General features: G+C 39.0%; 1 protein-coding gene, 1 non-coding gene and 1 pseudogene across 3 annotated transcripts; 2 read left to right on the top strand and 1 right to left on the bottom strand.

Moving 5' to 3' along the window:
- Nucleotides 1-75: 75 nt before the first annotated feature.
- LOC108827530 (histone acetyltransferase HAC1) lies at nucleotides 76-8082 on the top strand. 2 transcript variants are annotated; one of them, XM_056994453.1, is made up of 18 exons: nucleotides 76-404; nucleotides 496-847; nucleotides 1076-1190; nucleotides 1266-1512; nucleotides 1603-2064; nucleotides 2171-2313; nucleotides 2423-4003; nucleotides 4146-4442; nucleotides 4554-4832; nucleotides 4992-5120; nucleotides 5225-5425; nucleotides 5521-5663; nucleotides 5752-6064; nucleotides 6152-6291; nucleotides 6395-6473; nucleotides 6562-6948; nucleotides 7037-7254; nucleotides 7366-8082. In XM_056994453.1, the coding sequence occupies exons 2-18, from the start codon at nucleotides 648-650 to the stop codon at nucleotides 7478-7480; spliced, it is 5049 nt and encodes a 1682-aa protein (XP_056850433.1). In that variant the 5' UTR covers nucleotides 76-404; nucleotides 496-647; the 3' UTR covers nucleotides 7481-8082. The 2 variants fall into 2 exon arrangements, with proteins under 2 accessions (XP_056850433.1, XP_018456445.1); XM_018600943.2 differs by having other exon boundaries at nucleotides 77-404; nucleotides 1266-1527.
- A 2810-nt stretch (nucleotides 8083-10892) lies between these two features.
- On the bottom strand, nucleotides 10893-10999 carry LOC130500468 (small nucleolar RNA R71). The gene has a single exon (XR_008939093.1). It is a non-coding gene; the product is annotated as a small nucleolar RNA R71 (small nucleolar RNA).
- A 4889-nt stretch (nucleotides 11000-15888) lies between these two features.
- On the top strand, nucleotides 15889-19251 carry LOC108808877 (protein CROWDED NUCLEI 4-like; annotated as a pseudogene).
- The last annotated feature ends 1337 nt before the right edge of the window (nucleotides 19252-20588 follow it).

A 20588-nucleotide genomic window follows, 5' to 3' on the forward strand; every position in this document is an offset into this window, starting at 1 on the left:
CAATATTTTAATGTGTTAGTCTTTTTTTGGGTTACTATTTTAGAACAAATCCTCAGAAAGGAAAGTTAAAAAAAAAAGAAAAGGAAACTCAATCCCCAAATCGAGCGAACTCTCCTCCAAATTCGACGAACTATTAAGCCCAGAAAAATCAATCCACACCCACCCGATTTGGGAAAAACTTTTCTTCATTCGCTTTTCCCATCTTTTTGTGTTAAACCTACCTGCTTGATCCTAATCTGTAACCTCGACTTCGTTTGAGCTCGCTCACACGTGCCGCATCTCCTGTTTCGTTTCACACAGCTGAAATCACCGTCAATTCAGTACCAACCGATTGGTGCCCGCGAGTTTCTGTCTTTGTTCAGCTCAAGATTGCTCCTTTGTGTATCAATTCAAAAAAAAAATAGGTGTGTGAATCATTTTTAGGGTTTTTAACATTTTCTCGATTGAATTGGCTACTTGGAAGCTTAATTGCTTATCATTTTATGTCAATTTCAGCTCTTTTTAGCAGGACGAGCTAATCAGGGAGATGAAACTTGGGTGCTGTTGTGGCTTCTGGAGTAGAGGAAAGTTATGCAGTGTTTGTTGTTACTATTAATTAAAAAAAGAGGTAGAACAAGGCGAAGAAGAAGACTGAAGCTGGTAACACAATGAATATTCAGGCTCACATGTCTGGACAACAAGGGAACAACATGTCCCAGCAGAATGGGAACTCTCAAATGCAGAATTTAGTTAACGTTAGTGGTAGTGCTGGTGCTGCTCCTCCTCCTACTAATACTAGTGCTGGTTTAGGACCTTCACGTGTTGACAATGACCTCTCCAGACTTCGCCAGAACATGCGAATCAAGATGTAAGCTTTTGATATTTTAAAAAAAAAAAGTTGTACTCAGCTTCTTTTTGTTATACCCGCTGTTTCTTAAAAGATACCTTTTTTTCTCCCCTTCTACTACTGTGTCGTATACATTGCTTTCTTTCTGTGTACTATTTATGTGAGAGATTGTTTTTGTCTCTGTCTGCGGTTTTGTCGCTACTCAAATCTTTGAATTTTTTTGCCTTTTTTTTGTTTGTTTCTTTTCAGTTTCAGTATCTTGCAGCAGAAACAACCTTCACCAGCTGATGATGCATCAAAGGCAAAGTATATGGATGTTGCTAGACGCTTAGAGGAAGGCCTGTTTAAAATTGCCAACACCAAGGTACTTTTTTTTTTCTTCCAAAACTCATGTCCTAAAACTTTTTTCTAAAACGGCACTTTTTGATTTGAACTACAGGAAGATTACTTGAACCAGTCGACCCTTGAACCTCGGCTGGCAAGTCTAATCAAAGGCAGACAGTTGACCAACTACAATCAACGACAAGCTAATTCTTCCTCCGTTGGAACAATGATACCCACTCCAGGGTTACAACATAGTGGTGGGAATCCGAATATGATGATGACATCCTCTGTTGATGCTGCAATGGCTGGAAGTAATAACATCACAACTACTGCTATGAACACTGGAAGCCTTCTTAACTCTGGTGGCATGCTTGGAGGTTCCTTCATGTCAATTTACATACTATATTCCCGAAATTTGTTTCTCTGAACATTTTTACTTCTTGTGTTTGCAGGTAACATGTCTAATGGCTACCAGCATTCATCGAGTAATTTTGGTCTTGGTTCTGGAGGGAACATGACATCAATGAGCTCGCAAAGAAATACGGGCCAGATGATGCCTACCCCTGGATTTGTCAACAACAATAGTAATAACAACAACAACAATGGCAAATCTTACTTGAGTGTTGAAGCTTCCAATAATAGTGGCGGGTTTTCTACTGCGTCTATGATGGCACCTCAGCCTCAGCAGCAGCAACAGCAACAGAGGCAGAATATTGGTGGCCAAAATAGTCGTCTGTTGCATAGCCTTGGAAGTCAAATGGGTGTTGGCCTTAGACCTGGCATGCAACAAATAATGTCTAATGTGTCTAACAACTCCATAAATAGTGGTGTTGGGATGAATGCAAAAGGTGTAGATTCAGGAACCAGAAATTCACAGCAGGTTTATGATAACCTTCAGCGTTCAGGAATGCAGGGTAAAGTTTTTGTTGCCTCCCCCTTTTTTTCTTTCTGCTTGTCTAATTTCATATGCATTGTCAGTTCATCAGAATATTCAATTTATAATATATTTTTCTCCCTCAGGTGAAGGATATGGCACAAATAATTCTGACCCTTTCGGATCGGGAAACTTGTATGGTGCTGTAACATCTGTTGGAACTATGACAAATACTCAGAATACCAATACAACAAGTTTTCAGTCTGTGCCTAGAACTAGCTCTTCTCTGGTGAGGACTGATTGAAATTCACGTTAAATTGCAACAAGTGAAACATCATTCATTTTATCAGTCTGAGAATACGGATTGTTTGTAATTTATCTCTGTTCATTTTTGGCAGTCACATCAACAGCAGCAGTTTCAGCAACAGCCCAATCGACTTCAGCAACAACCTAATCAACTTCACCAGCAGCAGCAGCAGTTTCTTCGTCAACGGCAGTTGAAGCAGCAGCAGAGATTCATAAGTCATGATGCTTTTGGGCAAAACCATGTGGCCTCTGACATGGGTACACACGTTAAACATGAACCTGGAATCGAGAACCCTAGCGAGTCTATCCACTCCCAGACTCCTGAGCAATTCCAGCTTTCTCAGTTTCAGAATCAATACCAGAACAATGCAGATGACCGTCATGCAGGTTCTCAAATTCTCCCTGCCACAAGTCAGAGTGATATGTGTGCAACAGTTCCCCAGAACAGTCAACAGATACAGCAGATGTTGCATCCGCAAAGTATGGCTTCAGACTCTATTAACAGTTTTAGCAACCTTTCTGTTGGAGTGAAATCAGAATCTGGTCTGCGTGGTGACTGGCAATCTCAGTCACAGGAACATACTCAAGTGTCTAATAGTATGTCGAATCAACTGCACATTCAGAATGATTTCCGTCAAAGATTGTCAGGACCGGACGAAGCTCAGCCCAATAATATGTCTGGAGGGTCTATAGTTCAAAATCATATATCCACTACATCAGAATCTCCTAATCCTCAAACCCCTGTAGGCACCTCTTGTAAATATGGAAATGGAAACCAAGATCCGAGATTCAGAAATCAACAGAAATGGCTCCTGTTTCTACGCCATGCTCGCAACTGCAAAGCGCCCGAAGGCAAGTGTCCTGACCGGAATTGCGTTACGGTGCAGAAGCTTTGGAAGCACATGGACAGTTGTGATGCACCTCAGTGTTCATATCCCCGTTGCCGACCCACAAAGACATTGATTAATCACCATCGAAGTTGTAAAGAATCTAACTGTCCTGTCTGTGTTCCTGTGAAAGCCTTCTTACAGCAACAGGCAAATGCCCGGTCGCTAGCTCGTTTAAAAACTGAAAGCGGTGCAGCAAGGTCAGTGAATGAAGCTGGAATATCCAGTGATGCAGTACAGACCTCTACTGGTGCAACATCATGTGCTTCGCCTGTTGCTGATATTTCAAAGCATTTGCAACCTTCATTGAAACGATTGAAGGTGGAACAGTCTTCTCAACCCGTGAACATTGAGACAGAAAGTTGTAAGAGCTCAGTTGTTTCCATAACAGAAGCACAATCGTCTCAGTACGCTGAAAGAATGGATCATAGGCAGAGTGATGTACGTCCACCTTCTAGGTATGAAGTGAAAGCTGAGGTTTCTGAAGCTTCTGTCCAGGCACGACCCGATTTAAAAGAGACGAAAATTGGAATTGTTGAAAATATTTCCAAGCAAAGGCCTGTCGTTGAAGCAGTTAAACAAGATTTGTCTGATGCCTCACCTCGGCAAGAGAAATGCAAAATTGAGAAAGAAGCTGAGCCACCTAAAAAAGAGATTATGGTAGAGTGCGTTAAACCTCAACCCAAATCTGGAAAAGCAGAAATAAAGGGTGTTTCATTAACTGAGTTGTTCACTCCTGAGCAAGTAAGAGAACATATCCGGGGTCTTCGTCAGTGGGTTGGCCAGGTTTGTGATTTTTGGTAGCTTATGATGTTTACACAATAGTTTGATTGATAAGTTGTAGTAGTAATCTTATTTGCGGCTTGTTTGATTAGTTTTCCTTCTTACATGTACTAAAGCATAATCTGTTGTCCTTTATGTGTTGCAGAGTAAAGCAAAAGCTGAAAAGAATCAGGCTATGGAGCATTCAATGAGTGAGAATTCCTGCCAGCTGTGTGCAGTGGAGAAGCTCACCTTTGAGCCACCACCTATTTATTGTACCCCTTGTGGTGCCCGCATAAAGAGAAATGCAATGTATTACACTGTAGGAGCTGGTGACACTCGTCACTACTTTTGTATTCCGTGTTATAATGAGTCCCGTGGGGACACTATAGTAGCTGAAGGGACGCCTATACCTAAGGCAAGGCTCGAGAAAAAGAAAAATGATGAAGAGACTGAAGAATGGGTAAACGACTATCAACTCTGTAGATATGTTTTGTGTTCGTCACTTGTTTTTGTATGGCTTTTTTTTTTCTAATACATACTATAACCTGCTTTTTTCTATGATATTTTGCAGTGGGTCCAATGTGATAAATGTGAAGCCTGGCAGCATCAGATTTGTGCTTTATTTAACGGGCGAAGGAATGATGGAGGGCAAGCTGAGTATACCTGCCCGTATTGCTATATAGCAGAAGTGGAACAAAGTAAGAGGAAGCCTTTACCTCAGAGTGCTGTTCTTGGAGCTAAAGATTTACCGCGAACAATTCTCAGTGACCATATAGAGCAGCGGTTGTTTAAGAGGCTGAAGCAGGAAAGAACAGACAGAGCCAGGGCTCAAGGAAAAAGTTTTGATGAGGTAATCTAGTAGTGGAGTTTGTTGAAGGGTGTTATGTCTTTCATGGTTATTGCATCTGCGAGTTCATTTTTTTTTTCTATTTGTTTGGTCTAGTTATATTTTGTTGGAAAGAGTAGATTGAAGCTGACATTTGTTTTTCCTTTGACTTGATACTGGCAGATTCCTACAGCAGAGTCCCTTGTGATTAGAGTTGTTTCATCTGTCGACAAGAAACTGGAAGTCAAACCCCGATTTCTTGAAATTTTCCGGGAGGACAGTTATCCAACAGAATTTGCATACAAATCCAAGGTAAAGAATGATCAAGGCTCTCATTATTGTAGTATTTTTATTCATTTTTCTTGATCTTCTCTTTATTTATCCTTCCCATTCTCCACACCATTTTATTTTGCCAGGTGGTTCTGTTATTCCAAAAGATTGAAGGTGTAGAAGTATGCTTATTTGGGATGTACGTCCAAGAATTTGGTTCTGAATGCGCATTTCCTAATCAACGCCGAGTTTATCTCTCTTATTTGGATTCTGTAAAGTACTTTAGACCAGAGGTTAGATCTTATAACGGAGAGGCTCTGCGCACTTTCGTTTACCACGAAATTCTGGTAAGTCCTGGTCTTCTCAAATAGCAAATATCGGAGTTTTTCTTTCTTTCTAAACTGTATGGAGGATAAAGGGTATGATTTGACCCTGTGTTTAGATCGGTTACCTAGAATACTGCAAGCTGCGTGGTTTCACTAGCTGCTACATATGGGCTTGTCCGCCTCTCAAGGGCGAGGACTATATCTTATATTGTCATCCAGAAATTCAGAAGACGCCAAAATCTGATAAACTACGAGAGTGGTCAGTTCATTCACCTTTTTGAGATAAAAAACTTTTTGTATGAAAAAGTTGTTTACATAAATCCAAATGCTCATGTTGTTCATTTCAGGTACTTAGCAATGTTGAAAAAAGCTTCAAAAGAGGGCATTGTGGCAGAAACTATTAATCTATATGATCATTTCTTCATGCAAACTGGTGAATGTAGAGCTAAAGTTACTGCAGCAAGGCTCCCATATTTCGATGGTGACTACTGGCCAGGTGCAGCAGAGGATCTTATATACCAAATGAGTCAAGAAGAAGATGGCAGAAAGGGCAATAAGAAAGGACTGCTCAAGCAAAAAATCACAAAAAGGGCTCTAAAGGCTTCTGGGCAGACTGATCTATCTGGGAATGCATCCAAGGATCTGCTGCTAATGCATAAGGTGATCTTTACTTTCTATGGATTTTACTATCCTTTTTTTTTCGTTTTTCTGTTCTTCTTGTTAATTTATATTGGCCTTTGTTTCCAGCTTGGTGAGACCATTCACCCAATGAAGGAGGACTTTATCATGGTCCACTTGCAACCTTCTTGCACACATTGCTGTATACTGATGGCATCTGGAAATCGTTGGGTTTGCAGTCAGTGCAAATACTTTCAGATTTGTGATAAGTAAGAACTCTTCCCTTTCTTCCTTCTTCTGGTAAATAATTTTATAATCTTTTTCCATTTGTTGTACTGCACAAGAATAAATAAATGTTATTCTCCCTTTCAGGTGTTATGAGGCTGAAGAGCGGCGTGAAGACAGGGAAAGGCATCCTGTTAATTTTAAGGATAAGCATGCATTATATCCTGTGAGTTGCATTCACTTGTTGAGGATAGCGTCCTTCACCCGTTGTCTGTGATCAGTTTTATGAATGTTGGTGGTATTGATTTTTGCAGGTTGAGATTACGGACATTCCTGCAGATACGAGGGACAAGGATGAGATACTCGAAAGCGAGTTTTTCGACACTAGGCAGGCGTTCCTGAGTCTTTGTCAAGGGAACCATTATCAGTACGACACGTTGAGGCGGGCAAAGCATTCGTCGATGATGGTCCTTTATCATCTGCATAATCCAACTGCTCCAGCCTTTGTCACGACCTGTAATGCGTGTCACCTCGACATTGAAACTGGTCAAGGCTGGCGCTGTGAAGTATGTCCAGACTACGATGTGTGTGATTCATGTTACCGTAGAGGAGTTAATCATCCTCACAAGCTGACCAATCATCCATCTCTAGCTGATCAAAATGCTCAGAACAAAGAAGCTAGGCAGTTGCGTGTCGTGCAGGTAATATTCTACTGTTCCTTTTGCGTCTCTCTTGGTCCTAGAAGTTCTGTACAAATGGTAACATTCTTCTCCTTCTCTGGATTTGCAGCTTAGGAAAATGCTTGATCTTCTGGTACATGCATCACAATGTCGTTCGGCACATTGTCAATATCCAAATTGCCGGAAAGTGAAGGGACTGTTCCGACATGGTATACAATGCAAAGTGCGTGCTTCAGGAGGTTGTGTTCTATGCAAGAAAATGTGGTATCTTCTGCAACTCCACGCTCGGGCCTGCAAAGAATCCGAGTGCCATGTACCTCGTTGCAGGTAAAGGAACTTTATGATCAACCTTACATTTAGAAATCAAACACTTCGGTCCATTTAATTTTGTGTTGATGATCGTTGTGATTGTGAAACTCTCTCTCTCTCTTCATTCAGTGACCTGAAGGAGCATCTGAGAAGATTACAGCAGCAATCAGATTCACGGCGTAGAGCAGCTGTGATGGAGATGATGAGACAAAGAGCTGCAGAAGTCGCTGGGGGATCAAGTTAATCAAAACTTGTACATTTTGATATATCAAAATCAAAGTTCCTTTTTTGCAGAGGTAACAAGATATATAGCCAGTTTCACCGAGCTCCAACAAGTTGATCAGTATCTTTTTGAAGAAGAAGACCAGGCAGTTAGAGACTAATGGTGAACTTAGCTTAGGTTGGTGTTTGTTTAACATGCGCTCAGAGTGTGACCTGAATTTCTTTTTGAAAGAATGTGTGACCTGAATTTCAGAAGAAGAAGAAGAGGAGAGTCGTGTGTTCTTCAGAGATGAGAGAGTCTTGAGTTTCAAGGTCAGTAAATTTGATGTGGTTCATTGGTTGGTTGGGTGATCTTCTGATAGTATACTATACACACGCACACACTGTCCTCACATGTTATATTTTTAGTAATTTATTTGTATTTTTGTAAATTTGCCATTTCTGATTTGGGAATGACAATAGTGTAACATATACAGTTACTTTAACGTGTTGCTTGCAAGCTAAGTAAGATAGAAAGATCCTGTATTCCCACTTTTTGTTTGTTTTCTTATGTTTTGATGAAATTGTCCTAATTCACCCTTGTAATCATATTAATTTATAGTCCCTCTGGTTTAGATTTTGCCTTTTGAAGCTTCCCATACTATATATCACTGTTTTTTATTTTATGGTAAAATTACAATGTTAAAATGTAAATCTAATGGTTTATATATTCATCAAAGAATGATAGCATTTTATTAATTTAAGAAATCTTAAGACTTGAATTTTTTTTTTAATTTGTAAGTACCAGTAGTACTCTCTTTTTTTGCTAAAGTACCAGTAGTACTTTTTTAATATTAAAGACTGCTCTGATGTATATATACTGTATACCTATATAATCATGTAAAAACTAGTATAAATTATACTGTAATGATAGTTGAACAAAAAAAACTGTAACGAACGAAAAAATGGAAATACGTTCATCAGTAACGTACACCGTTTTTTGTGTGCGCAGAAACACAGTTCATTTCCTAACCTTCCTTTAAAGATTACTAGTTTACAAAGGGAAATTAGGCTTGGCAAAAACATCTAATTCACTGCATAGCCATTTTTTTATATTTCTATATACACCATTAACTTTATAGATTAATACTGTATTGCTCTTTATTGTAACCGAATAACCTGTACAAAATAAATTAAATTTTTAATTATTATCTAAAAGTAAATCATGGTTCTACGTCGTCACCTCCATTATATTTTCCTTGAATTGTTGACTTCTTCTTCATTCTCTTTAAGCGTGTGTTCTTTTTCTCGTCTGAAATTGTCGGTGAAGAAAAAAGTATGTCACACCATATTCAAAAGATGAAAAAGACGCTACCAGCCTACCACTACATCTCCAGAAAAGTTTTGTAGAGGAAAAGTGATGTCTTCATATTTGCATTGTTTTAACCGTTCATTCATAAGCATTTTCATCATATAGAATAGGATTTAGACATGTTTAGGTTGCATTTTGCATGCATAAGTCTCTATTAGGTACTGGAGTGCCAAGTGAGGTTATTCGAGATATTTGGATGCACTTGGAGCTCAAAAGATGTGAAAAGGAGGATGATTGGACGAGAGGAGCCTGGAGCGATCTGCAGAGGTCGCTGTGAGACCTCGTTCCAGCCGGAGCGACCCTGACGACCAAAGCTGGAGCGACCACTCCAAGTCGTTCGGCTTTACACGGCTCGAAGACAAAGAAAATGCCTCCGGAGCGACCCCACGCAGCGACCACCCGAGGTCACTCCCGAGCCCAGAGCGACCTCTCGGAGCGACTGGCCGAGGTCGCTCCGCGTTATCAATGCACGATTTTTATTATTTTCAAGGACCTTTTTGCAATTTATTGTGCACGTTTTTGCACTGAAAAACCTAATGTTTAAGTACTCTTTGTAGCCACCATTGGCAGATTATCTTTAATCTATTGAAAACACACAAAACTCTCTCAAGAAAAGTTCTCTTTTGGCTTTGATTGTTCTTGTGTTCTTGTGATTTTCTTTCTACATCTCTATATGATTCATCTGAAATCCATCATGGGTTTAAGAGGAATCATGGAGATTAGTGAGTAATCACCTTTTGGATTCATGGGTTAGGGTGATTAAGGGTGATTAGGCTAGTTCTAGAATGTTTTAGTGTAGATCATTCTTGTTCCTTGCTAGTAGAGTATTCATAATGCATCATTTGAGTAGGCCACTCAAAAGGGTGATCTCTAGGCATTTCCCACCCAAAAGGTGTTTGATGAAATGCCTGAGTCAACTCTCCTAGGCTTTTAGTGTACTTTGCCAAAGAGATTTGTTGTTAAAGATGCTAAGATAGCTAATAGACTTGTTAGTAATGATTGCTTGCAAGTTATTCAACCAAAGACATTTGATGTTTGAGACATGTTAGCAAATGAGCATTCATCTAGACATAGAGCTTGCTTAGAATTGTGTCTAGGCTTAAGGTTAATAGTTTGATTGATTCATTTGTCATCCTTAGTTTGAAACTTGATCACCCAAGGTCTGAAATCCCTATACCCATGAATTCTCCTTTCCAATAGTTTAAAAGTATCATTTCTGTTACTTGCATTCTAGTCTTAGTTTAAAAACCATCCAATTCTCTGATTGCACTTAGATTAGGCAAATACTTGCATTCTCTCTGCATTTGAATCCCTCTGAACTGGTTCGACAACTTACTATCACTATACTATCATTTGACTTAGGAGCCTCAAAACTCCTAATATCAAATTGGCGCCGTTGCCAAATTCTGAGTTTGATTTGAACATTGAGATTTAGTCATTTGCTTGAGACTAAGTCATTTTTATTTTTGTAAGTTACTGATTCTCTTCTTCACTCTTTGTGATTTTCAGGTGTATGAACTTGAGGAGCAAGGGTACATCAAACCTTGTTCCAAGAGCCGCAGACATCAGAGCTTTAGAGAGAGAGTGTGCTAGAAAAAAAAGAGAAGAAAAGCAACAAGCTTTACTGCAGACACAGGAAGCTGAGATGGCTGATCCACAAAATCCTCTGAACCCCAATGGAGTACACAATGCTCCACAAGGGCCCCAACAGCGACCAGCTCGCCCCATTGGCACTTATGACTGCCCCAACATCCATGGTCCCAGACTTGGAATCCGAGCACCAGCTGTGGCTGCTAATAACTTTGAGATCAAGTCAGGACTGCTAAACTGCATAGAGAACAACAAGTATCATGGTCTGGCTGTGGAGGACCCATTTGATCACTTGGATAAGTTTGACAGCTACTGTGGTATGTCAAAGACTAATGGTGTATCAGAGGATGTCTTAAAGCTCAAGCTATTCCCTTTCTCTTTGGGGGATAAGGCACGTCAATGGGAGAAGTCTCTACCAAGTGACTCCATCACCACTTGGGAAGACTGCAAAAGAACATTCTTGGAGAAATTCTTCTCTACTTCAAGAACTGCTAAGTTGAGGAATGAGATCTCCAGCTTCCAACAGAAGAACTTGGAAGGATTCAGTGAAGCTTGGGAGAGATTCAATGGCTACCAAGCTCAGTGCCCACACCATGGATTCTCTAAGGAGAGCTTGCTGAGCACATTCTACAGAGGTGCTCTACCTAAGTACAGAGCCAGACTGGATACAGCTAGGAATGGGTTCTTTTTGGGGAGAACTGAGGAAGAGGCAGAGGCTCTGGTTGACAACATGGTTAAGAGTGATGCAGTCTACAGTGGAGACCATGACAGAAGCAGCTGCTACAGAAGTACAAAGCTTTGTTTGAGAAGCAGATGAGTGAAGCTCAGGTTACAATGCCCATCATTGATGCTTTCATGCTGATTCTTCAATACAGCAAACTTCTGAAAGATGTTGTAGCTGCTAAGAAGAAGGAGATGGAGGGCATGATGGTTCTAAGTCATGAGTGCAATGCCATAATTCAGAGGCTTGATGCTCCAGAGAAGCTAGAGGATCCAGGATGCTTCACACTACCTTGTGCTCTTGGACCTATGGTGTTTGAGAAGTGTCTCTGCGATTTAGGAGCTAGTGTCAGCTTGATGCCTTTGTCTGTGGCAAAGAAGCTTGGATTCACTCAGTACAAGAAGTGTAGACTCTCTCTGGTTTTGGCTGATCGTTCAGTGAAGTACCCTGTGGGTATCCTAGAGAACCTCCCTGTGAAGATTGGAAGGTATGAGATACCTACAGACTTTGTGGTGCTTGAGATGGGTGAGGAGGCTCAAGACCCATTGATTCTTGGAAGGCCATTCTTAGCTACTGCAGGAGCTATTGTGAATGTGAAAGAAGGGAAGATTGACCTACATTTGGGCAAGGAGAACATCCTCCACTTTGACATCAAGGAGAAGATGAGGAACCCCACTGTATTTGGACAAGCCTTCACCATTGAAGAGATGAATCCTCGTCCTGCTGATGATCACTTTGATGAGCTACCACCTGAGGAAGATGGGGAGTCAACTCCACTTTCTGCCTCTAGTCCAGCCTGATCCAAAGGAGGCAAAGTCAAGTTAGAGACTTAAAATAAGCTCACTTGGGAGGAAGTCCCATGAGTATCCTTGTATATATTGCATTAGTATTTGCATTATCATTTTATTGCATAAAACAATGGGAAGTGAAGTTGTGTGCAGGTATTGAACAGAAAGTCGGACACCAGAGCGAGGTCTCCGCAGCGACATACTGAAGTCGCTCCAGCTGGGAGCGACGTCGCTCAAGCGAGATACCGAGGTCGCTCGCATCACACGCGAGTGGAAACACAGAAACCGCAGTCAGAGCAAGGTCTCGCAGCGACGTCACGAGGTCGCTGCAGCTGGGAGCGACCTGCCGCAGCGACCCCCATACCTCGCTCCAGGGAAGGTAACACACAATCCCATCTTTTCTTTGTATTTCACATTTTCATTGGGTACCTCACTCACACAGAGACTGTGTCGTTTAAGTGTGGGGGAGGTACCAAGTATTTGATCATGTTTGTTTTCATGATTTTGAGTCTCATGCATTGCATATTACATTCTTATTTGCATAGAAAAATCCAAAAAAATAAAAAAAATTAAAAGCACAAAAAGAATCATTTAGTTGCATCATTTGCATTTTTAGGATTGAGTCTAGAAGCATATAGGTTGCATTCATGCATTAGGGGGATTTCAACCTTGTAAAGAGCTCATGCTAAGTACTGAATTTGTTGACCTTTGTAATCATGACAAGTAGCTTGAGCACCCTTTGGAAAGCTTGTAAACTTCGTGCCTTGAATGCTCCTCTTGAAACTCATTTGACTGTTGATACTCTCTCTTTGAAGCAAGCTCATGTTTTAATGTCTCTTGCATATGGTCCCTTGTGTACTAAGTCATGGATATACACACTTGAGTTGTCCCATCTGTTTTACCAATCTTTTTGACAAACTCAAGTGGTACTCCACTCCCAAAACCCATACCTCCTTTTTAAACCATCATTATTTGTTGAGTGAGGCCTCTTTGGAAAGCTTTACGTGTGCATAATGTTGAGAGTATTGGGAATGACAATGCTTAGTCTCCATTCTTGCTAGATTAGTCACTCTATTGTCTAGCTATAGGAAGGGGGTGAGTGTTGTGATTGTGATTTGGGAATATGAAAGGTTTGACTCTTGTGCTTAAATGATTAGTCTTTATGGGATAAGTGTAGAAATATCTAGCTCTTGTTATGAAAGTCTTGGCCCCAAATAAAAAAAAAAGAAGAAAAAAAAAAGAAAAAATAATCGAAAAAGAGAATAAAAAGGGGGCTAGCAAAGTTGTTAGGAGCTCAGATTTGTTTTAAAATTGTGAAAATCCCTTATTGATTTCAAAAAGAAAGAGTCAGATGTGAAAAATGTTCTTGGGATCTTTTGGTGAGAGATGTGAGTTGGGTTTGACATTGAGGAATAATTGAATATCTTGTGTGTTTGGGAAAAGGTAGAACAATGGAGATTGAGCATTGTATGCATGAGTTGATCCCTTTCTTAGATATATTATGTGTAATGTCAAAGCTACTTTGTTTTGAGAGTAAACCACCATAAAAGATCATTTTGAACCTCTGATTTCACTTGTATTAAAGCCTTCGTCTTACCAAACCAAATGACTTGGACCAGTTGACCATTTGTGAGATGTCTATTGAGTTTGCTTCATAAATGTTAGAGAGATGTGGATTTGTGGTTTGTAGATGCACGGTTAATGAATGTAGAGATCAAAGGAGCTGAGATAGGCTTAGAGAAGTTAGAGATGGATAAAATCTTTGCTCTTGCTATTTGGTATGATTATGCAAGGTTGTTAGGTTGAGAACTAAGAAAAGTTTCTTTTGGTTGTGAGTCCCCATTTTCAAACTTTTTCTCCTTGGTTCTTGAAAGTTTACTTGTGGACAAGTAAAGGACTAGTGTGGGGGAGTTGATGTCTTGCATATTTGCATTGTTTTAACCGTTCATTCATAAGCATTTTCATCATATAGAATAGGATTTAGACATGTTTAGGTTGCATTTTGCATGCATAAGTCTCTATTAGGTACTGGAGTGCCAAGTGAGGTTATTGGAGACATTTGGATGCACTTGGAGCTCAAAAGATGTGAAAAGCAGGATGATTGGACGAGAGGAGCCTGGAGCGACCTGCAGAGGTCGCTGTGAGACCTCGCTCCAGCCGGAGCGACCCTGACGACCAAAGCTGGAGCGACCACTCCAAGTCGCTCGGCTTTACACGGCTCGAAGACAAAGAAAATGCCTCCGGAGCGACCCCACGCAGCGACCACCCGAGGTCACTCCCGAGCCCAGAGCGACCTCTCGGAGCGACTGGCCGAGGTCGCTCCGCGTTATCAATGCACGATTTTTATTATTTTCAAAGACCTTTTTGCAATTTATTGTGCACGTTTTTGCACTGAAAAACCTAATGTTTAAGTACTCTTTGTAGCCACCATTGGCAGATTATCTTTAATCTATTGAAAACACACAAAACTCTCTCAAGAAAAGTTCTCTTTTGGCTTTGATTGTTCTTGTGTTCTTGTGATTTTCTTTCTACATCTCTATATGATTCATCTGAAATCCATCATGGGTTTAAGAGGAATCATGGAGATTAGTGAGTAATCACCTTTTAGATTCATGGGTTAGGGTGATTAAGGGTGATTAGGCTAGTTCTAGGATGTTTTAGTGTAGATCATTCTTGTTCCTTGCTAGTAGAGTATTCATAATGCATCATTTGAGTAGGCCACTCAAAAGGGTGATCTCTAGGCATTTTCCACCCAAAAAGTGTTTGATGAAATGCCTGAGTCAACTCTCCTAGGCTTTTAGTGTACTTTGCCAAATAGATTTGTTGTTAAAGATGCTAAGATAGCTAATAGACTTGTTAGTAATGATTGCTTGCATGTTATTCAACCAAAGACATTTGATGTTTGAGACATGTTAGCAAATGAGCATTCATCTAGACATAGAGCTTGCTTAGAATTGTGTCTAGGCTTAAGGTTAATAGTTTGATTGATTCATTTGTCATCCTTAGTTTGAAACTTGATCACCCAAGGTCTGAAATCCCTATACCCATGAATTCTCCTTTCCAATAGTTTAAAAGTATCATTTCTGTTATTTGCATTCTAGTCTTAGTTTAAAAACCATCCAATTCTCTGATTGCACTTAGATTAGGCAAATACTTGCATTCTCTCTGCATTTGAATCCCTCAGAACTGGTTCGACAACTTACTACCACTATACTATCATTTGACTTAGGAGCCTCAAAACTCCTAACATCAAAAAGATAGGTCATAAGGCTTTGTCGGTGATGGAAAAGAGAGACTTCTCAGATTCTAAAAGCGACTGTCGTAATAACGTCAGAACATGTACGTATGTTGTTTGAAGTAAATCTATGTCGAATGTGGGAACATGTACGTATGTTGTTTGAAGTAAATCTATGTCGAATGTGGGAGAAGACGAACAGTTTTGGTATTGTGTTCTATTTTATTACATGCACATACAATAGAAATGTAAAATAATATGTATTTTTCATATTTTGTTTGCGACAAATCTGTTGCTATTATATTACATTCCATTTGACAGTTACTAAAAATATTCTATTGTATTTAGAAATATAATTTGTGTTGGAATAAGCTTGAAAATAACTTGGAGTGCAAGTTACCTAATTCTATTGAGTTATAAAATAGGAAAATATCTATTTGTGATTCCTAATGAGTTTAGGAAATATTGAGTTATATATAAGGAGATGCATATGATGTTGCATAACTTATGAGTTGTGAGAGATTGTGAGAGCTTAAGGTTTTTGAGAGAGTTTTCCTTAAGAATTTTGTAAGTTGTGTGTTTGAGGTTTTGAGATAGTTTCCTCAAGAGATTAATAAGAAGAGTTTCTTATTTTGAGTTATTATCTTGTGTGTTCTTGAGATTGAGGTTCTATATTTGGTATCAAAGCTATAATCGTGATTCTGATCCTGGATCAGTGAAATTTGAGTTTGAATAAGTTGCGGCGATGGCAACTTCTAGCTCGGAGCGAGTCCCGAGAACACCGGTTACTACCGGATTTGATGAACAATGGATTAAAAGGAGGGATAAAACTGCTCTATTAATGGAGAAGGACGAGTTGTTTTCCAAGTATGAGGAGTGGCTTCAAACAATGAATCCGACCTATCACATAGTATAGATCTATTTGCATATGTTTCCACCTTAGCTGAAGTCAAGAAACTAGAAAGGAATTTGAATAAAGATGTTGGGGTTGCTAAAGAGTGTGTCTCTAGTCTAGATAAGACTGTGCACGAGATTCATGCAGAATGTGCCGAGACAAAAATTTCTGGTGGCAGGAAAAAATTTAAAACTCATATTGAGGATGCTCTGAAAAAATTTACAGATGCCGAAGGAAAAATTCAAACTGCTGAAGCTCTACAAGCAGAAACTAACCAGTATCAAAAGATTGCAGAGAGAAAATTGAAAAAAATTTGAAAGCCACGAAGATTATTTTGCTTGGCGTCTTATATTTCTCAAAGAGAAAGAACTGCTTTTTGCTGAAGGAAAAGTTGCCAACAAGGATTTTGAGTTGTTTCAGAAGGTCTTAGCAAATCAAGAGTTTATGCTGAAAAAAAAGAAATTACGATGTGGAAGCTGAGTTGGAAAACAAATGCAAATCAGTGGAATTTAAAATTGAGAGCAAGAGGGAAGAAGTAGTTGGTGAAAAGGAAGATGACTTGCATGATGCAGAGAGGAAGGTTCTCTCTGAGAAGAAGAACCTAAACCGGGCAAAGGAAGCTATGGAAAAACGAGAGAGAGTAATCTTAGAAGCTTCTTTGAATGGAGAAAGCCTACAAGAGGAGCTAAAGCGAGCGAACATGGAGTTAGCTTCACAGGCCAGAGGGATTGAAGAGTTAAGGCTTAAGCTTAGGGAAAGATACGAGGAGATTGCTGCTATGCAGTCATATTTGTTTCTCAGAGAACGAGAGCCAGATCAAATACGTGTTGAGATTTCAATCAAAGATTTTGAGGTTTCTGTGGCTGTGTCTGAATTTGACAAAAAGTCACAGTGCTTGAGCCAAGCCAACAAGATTGTCAAGAGACAAGAAGATGAGATATATGCACTTCAGAGAGCACTCAAGGAGAAGGAAGAAGAGATAGAGTTTTCTGTAGCGGCAAAGAGACTTGAGCAGGAAAGGCTCAGAGAAACAGATGCCAACTTGAAAAAACAAACAGAAGATTGGTTAGTAACTCAGGATGAAGTGAGTAAGCTTCCGGAGGAAACAATGAAATTCTTAGGAGAAGCTAATGAAACCATGGGAAACTTCAGAAGAGTGAAGAAGCTGATCACTGATGAGAGATTCGAGATTGTTTATTTAAGGGAAGCTTTGTTATCTTCAAAAGAGCAAATGACAGAAAAGGAACTATTAGTAGAAAAACAATTGGAGGAACAGAGGAGAAGTATGTTGTTGTATATGCAAAGCTTGAGAGATGCATGCACTGAAGTAGAAAGTGAGAGAGTAAAGCTCAGAGTGGCTGAGGCTAAGAACTTTGAACATGACTTGGAAGTTCAATCAGAAGCATTGACAGTGAAAGAAGACGACATAACAGAGATGTCTTATAATCTTGAAGAGAAGGCAGAGGAAGAAGAGAATAAGATGGCTCAGAGGATACTAAGAGACCATGGATATGAACGATCCATTTTCCCAATCTTCTATCAATATTTCTTCCACGACAATTCTAGCTTGCGAATGGCACTAGCAAATTATGACAAAGAATGCAAGGTGTGTACAAGACCTTTCAAGATGTTTACGTGGCAATCTGGTCGGACTGTTAGATACAAGAAAACAGAAATGTTTCAGTCATTAGCCAAGTTGAAGAACATATGCCAAGTTTGTCAGTTGAATCTTGAGTATGGTCTTTCAGTTCAGGACAGAGACACGACACTCAACATTACTACTCGTGAAGAGAAGTATAAATGTTTGAGTGCCATAGAGGAAAATATCAGTACTAAGATAACTCGTGTGGAGAATGAGAAGGATCGTCTTAGAGAATTATACTCAGATCTGCAACAGTTTCATATGAGTCTAGAAGACAAGAGAAAACGCAACTGAAAAAAATGAAGCCTTGAAGTGTGAGACAAGCGAATTATCCATTCTAGAGTTTAACCCCAAGGAGGAGTTATATGATTTGAGGGGTCAAAAGCCTAAACTTATGGTTGAAGCAGATAGATTGACGGAGGAGAAAAGTAATTTTGTTAACATGATCGTGGGAACACATTGATGTAAAAGAGGAAGATTTACGAAAGGAGGCAGAGTACACTACTCATCAAAGGGAGGCTTTCTCAATGTATCTCAAAGAGGAACGTGATAACATCCAGGAGGAAAGGGATGCATTAAGGAATCAGTACGTAAACGGTGTGAAAGCACTAAACCGAGAGCATGAAGAATTCATGGTGGAGGAACATTCAGAGTGGTTTAGCAAGACACAGCGTGAACGTGAACGAGCTGAACTATTGTTGGGAATTCAGACGCATAAGACAGAGCTGGAGTATTGCATTGAAGAATTTGAAAGTTATTTGACGGAGAGAGAGAAGAAGTTGGAAGAGGAGCGTATACAGTCTATCAAGGATTCAACAAAGAAGAAATTAAAACATGTCCAAGTGGAACTAAAGGGGATGGGTTCCAAGAGGCTGGAAATCAAATTTGACTGTAAAAGTAGGGAGAAAAAATGGGCTGATTTGAATCTGGTTGAAGAACTAAAGATTCTAAGAGAAAAGCTAGAGAGGCGAAGGCATATGCTTCTATATGAAAGAGAAGATCTTCAACATGAGATTGAAGAACTTATGAAGTTAGAGAATCTGAAAGTTGCTTTAGATGATATGTACATGGCTAAAATACAGCTCTCCAATTTAGAGCATAGCTGGGAAAAGGTTTCTCAACAGAAACCTAAGGTTGTTACACGAGATAATGAAGTAAAGCTACGTTCAGGAGTCAGCACTGTGAGTAACATAGAATATGGATATAACTCTTTCACGGAAAAACTAAACTGCGCCGATGGCGTAAATCTTTCATCTCTTGCTCCACTTTCATGGATAAAGAAATTTCAGTTTACAAAGGAATGTGTTAAGATTGAGCAAGTAGAAGCGGAATATATTCCCGGACACGAACAAAGGGCATACACTTTAACGGAGCCTCTGGTAAGGATCAATATTATAGAGATGAGAGATCACATAGGAGTTCAAGATGTGTTGAAAGAAGATTTCAAGCTTAAGGGAGAGAATGTTGGAATAAGCTTGAAAATAACTTGGAGTGCAAGTTACCTAATTCTATTGAGTTATAGAATAGGAAAATATCTATTTGTGATTCCTAATGAGTTTAGGAAATATTGAGTTATATATAAGGAGATGCATATGATGTTGAATAACTTATGAGTTGTGAGAGATTGTGAGAGCTTAAGGTTTTTGAGAAAGTTTTCCTTAAGAATTTTGTGAGTTGTGTGTTTGAGGTTTTGAGATAGTTTCCTCAAAGATTAATAAGAAGAGTTTCTTATTTTGAGTTATTATCTTGTGTGTTCTTGAGATTGAGGTTCTATAATTTGTAATTCTTTTAAATTCTAAATATCGTTACATAGTTTTGAACCTGTAAAAATTATACTATAATCTATATTGTATAGTTTAATATTACATAATATAATTTAATATTAAATAATGTTACATACTTTTTAGATTTTGAAATTTGGGTTAGGGTTCATATTTGGATTAGTGTTTAGTGATTAGAGTTAGGGTTTAGTATCTAGAAGGTGAGGGGTTTGGTTGAGGTCAACATTAACCTCTTTCATGCAATCATATACATTTCATAATTTCACCAATATGCACTATATTATTTATTTTGTTCCATTTTTTTGGGTTTAGGGTTAATATTTCGGTTTAGAGTTTATATTTAGGAAAGAGTTTAGTGATTAGATTTTAGGGGTTAATATTTAGAAGGTGAGGGGTATGGTTGGAGTCAACATAATTTTTTCCATGCAATCATACATATTTCATAATTTCACCAAATATACACTATGTTATTTATTTTGTTATATTTTATTTGGGTTTAACCAGTACGAGCTGACCCAGTGGTTATTACTTGAGGAGGGAGTTTCGGCCCCAATATGGAAAACCACCTGGGTTCAGTTCGCATTGGCCACCAGAACACTCAGATTCTCTCTCCGGAAAAATGGAGGGGGGGGATGGGTCACCCACACACTACCATTTTTTTATTTTTATGATTTATATTTGGGTTTAAGCTTTACTGATTAGAGTTTTGAATTGAATATATAGGGATTGGGGTGGAGCTGAGATAAGATCTAGTATGTATAGATTAAAGTTAGGCTATGTTTAGTATTTAGTGATTTAGATAGGGTTATAATCCTATATTACTTTGATGATATAGAATAGAACACTCAGTACATATAAATGTGATCAATAAAGTTATAAGTGGATAACTTCTTCTTCTTTTATTTAGAATTAATTTTCAGGTATTATTGATCTTGTATTCTCTTAACGACATTTACCTGATACTTTTAATGAACAAGGATAAAACTGGATGTTTTGAAACACAAATGTTAGAAATTACATTATGTTAAAATTACATTTACCTAATTTGTTGCTGCAATATGGCTAATTCACGAATAAACCCTTTACGAAACTAGGTTTTGGAAAATCAGTTTTTTTTTAAAAAAATA

This window comes from Raphanus sativus, chromosome 9 (assembly GCF_000801105.2).
Source record: "Raphanus sativus cultivar WK10039 chromosome 9, ASM80110v3, whole genome shotgun sequence".
Classification (NCBI taxonomy): domain Eukaryota; kingdom Viridiplantae; phylum Streptophyta; class Magnoliopsida; order Brassicales; family Brassicaceae; genus Raphanus; species Raphanus sativus.

Excerpts from the sequence above, each read along its gene's own strand:
- LOC108827530 (XM_018600943.2), top strand. The coding sequence starts at position 648 with ATGAATATTCAGGCTCACATGTCTGGACAACAAGGGAACAACATGTCC. Across the intron at positions 848-1,075 it reads CAGAACATGCGAATCAAGAT|TTTCAGTATCTTGCAGCAGA; the intron begins GTAAGCTTTTGA and ends GTTTCTTTTCAG. Across the intron at positions 7,255-7,365 it reads TGCCATGTACCTCGTTGCAG|TGACCTGAAGGAGCATCTGA; the intron begins GTAAAGGAACTT and ends CTCTTCATTCAG.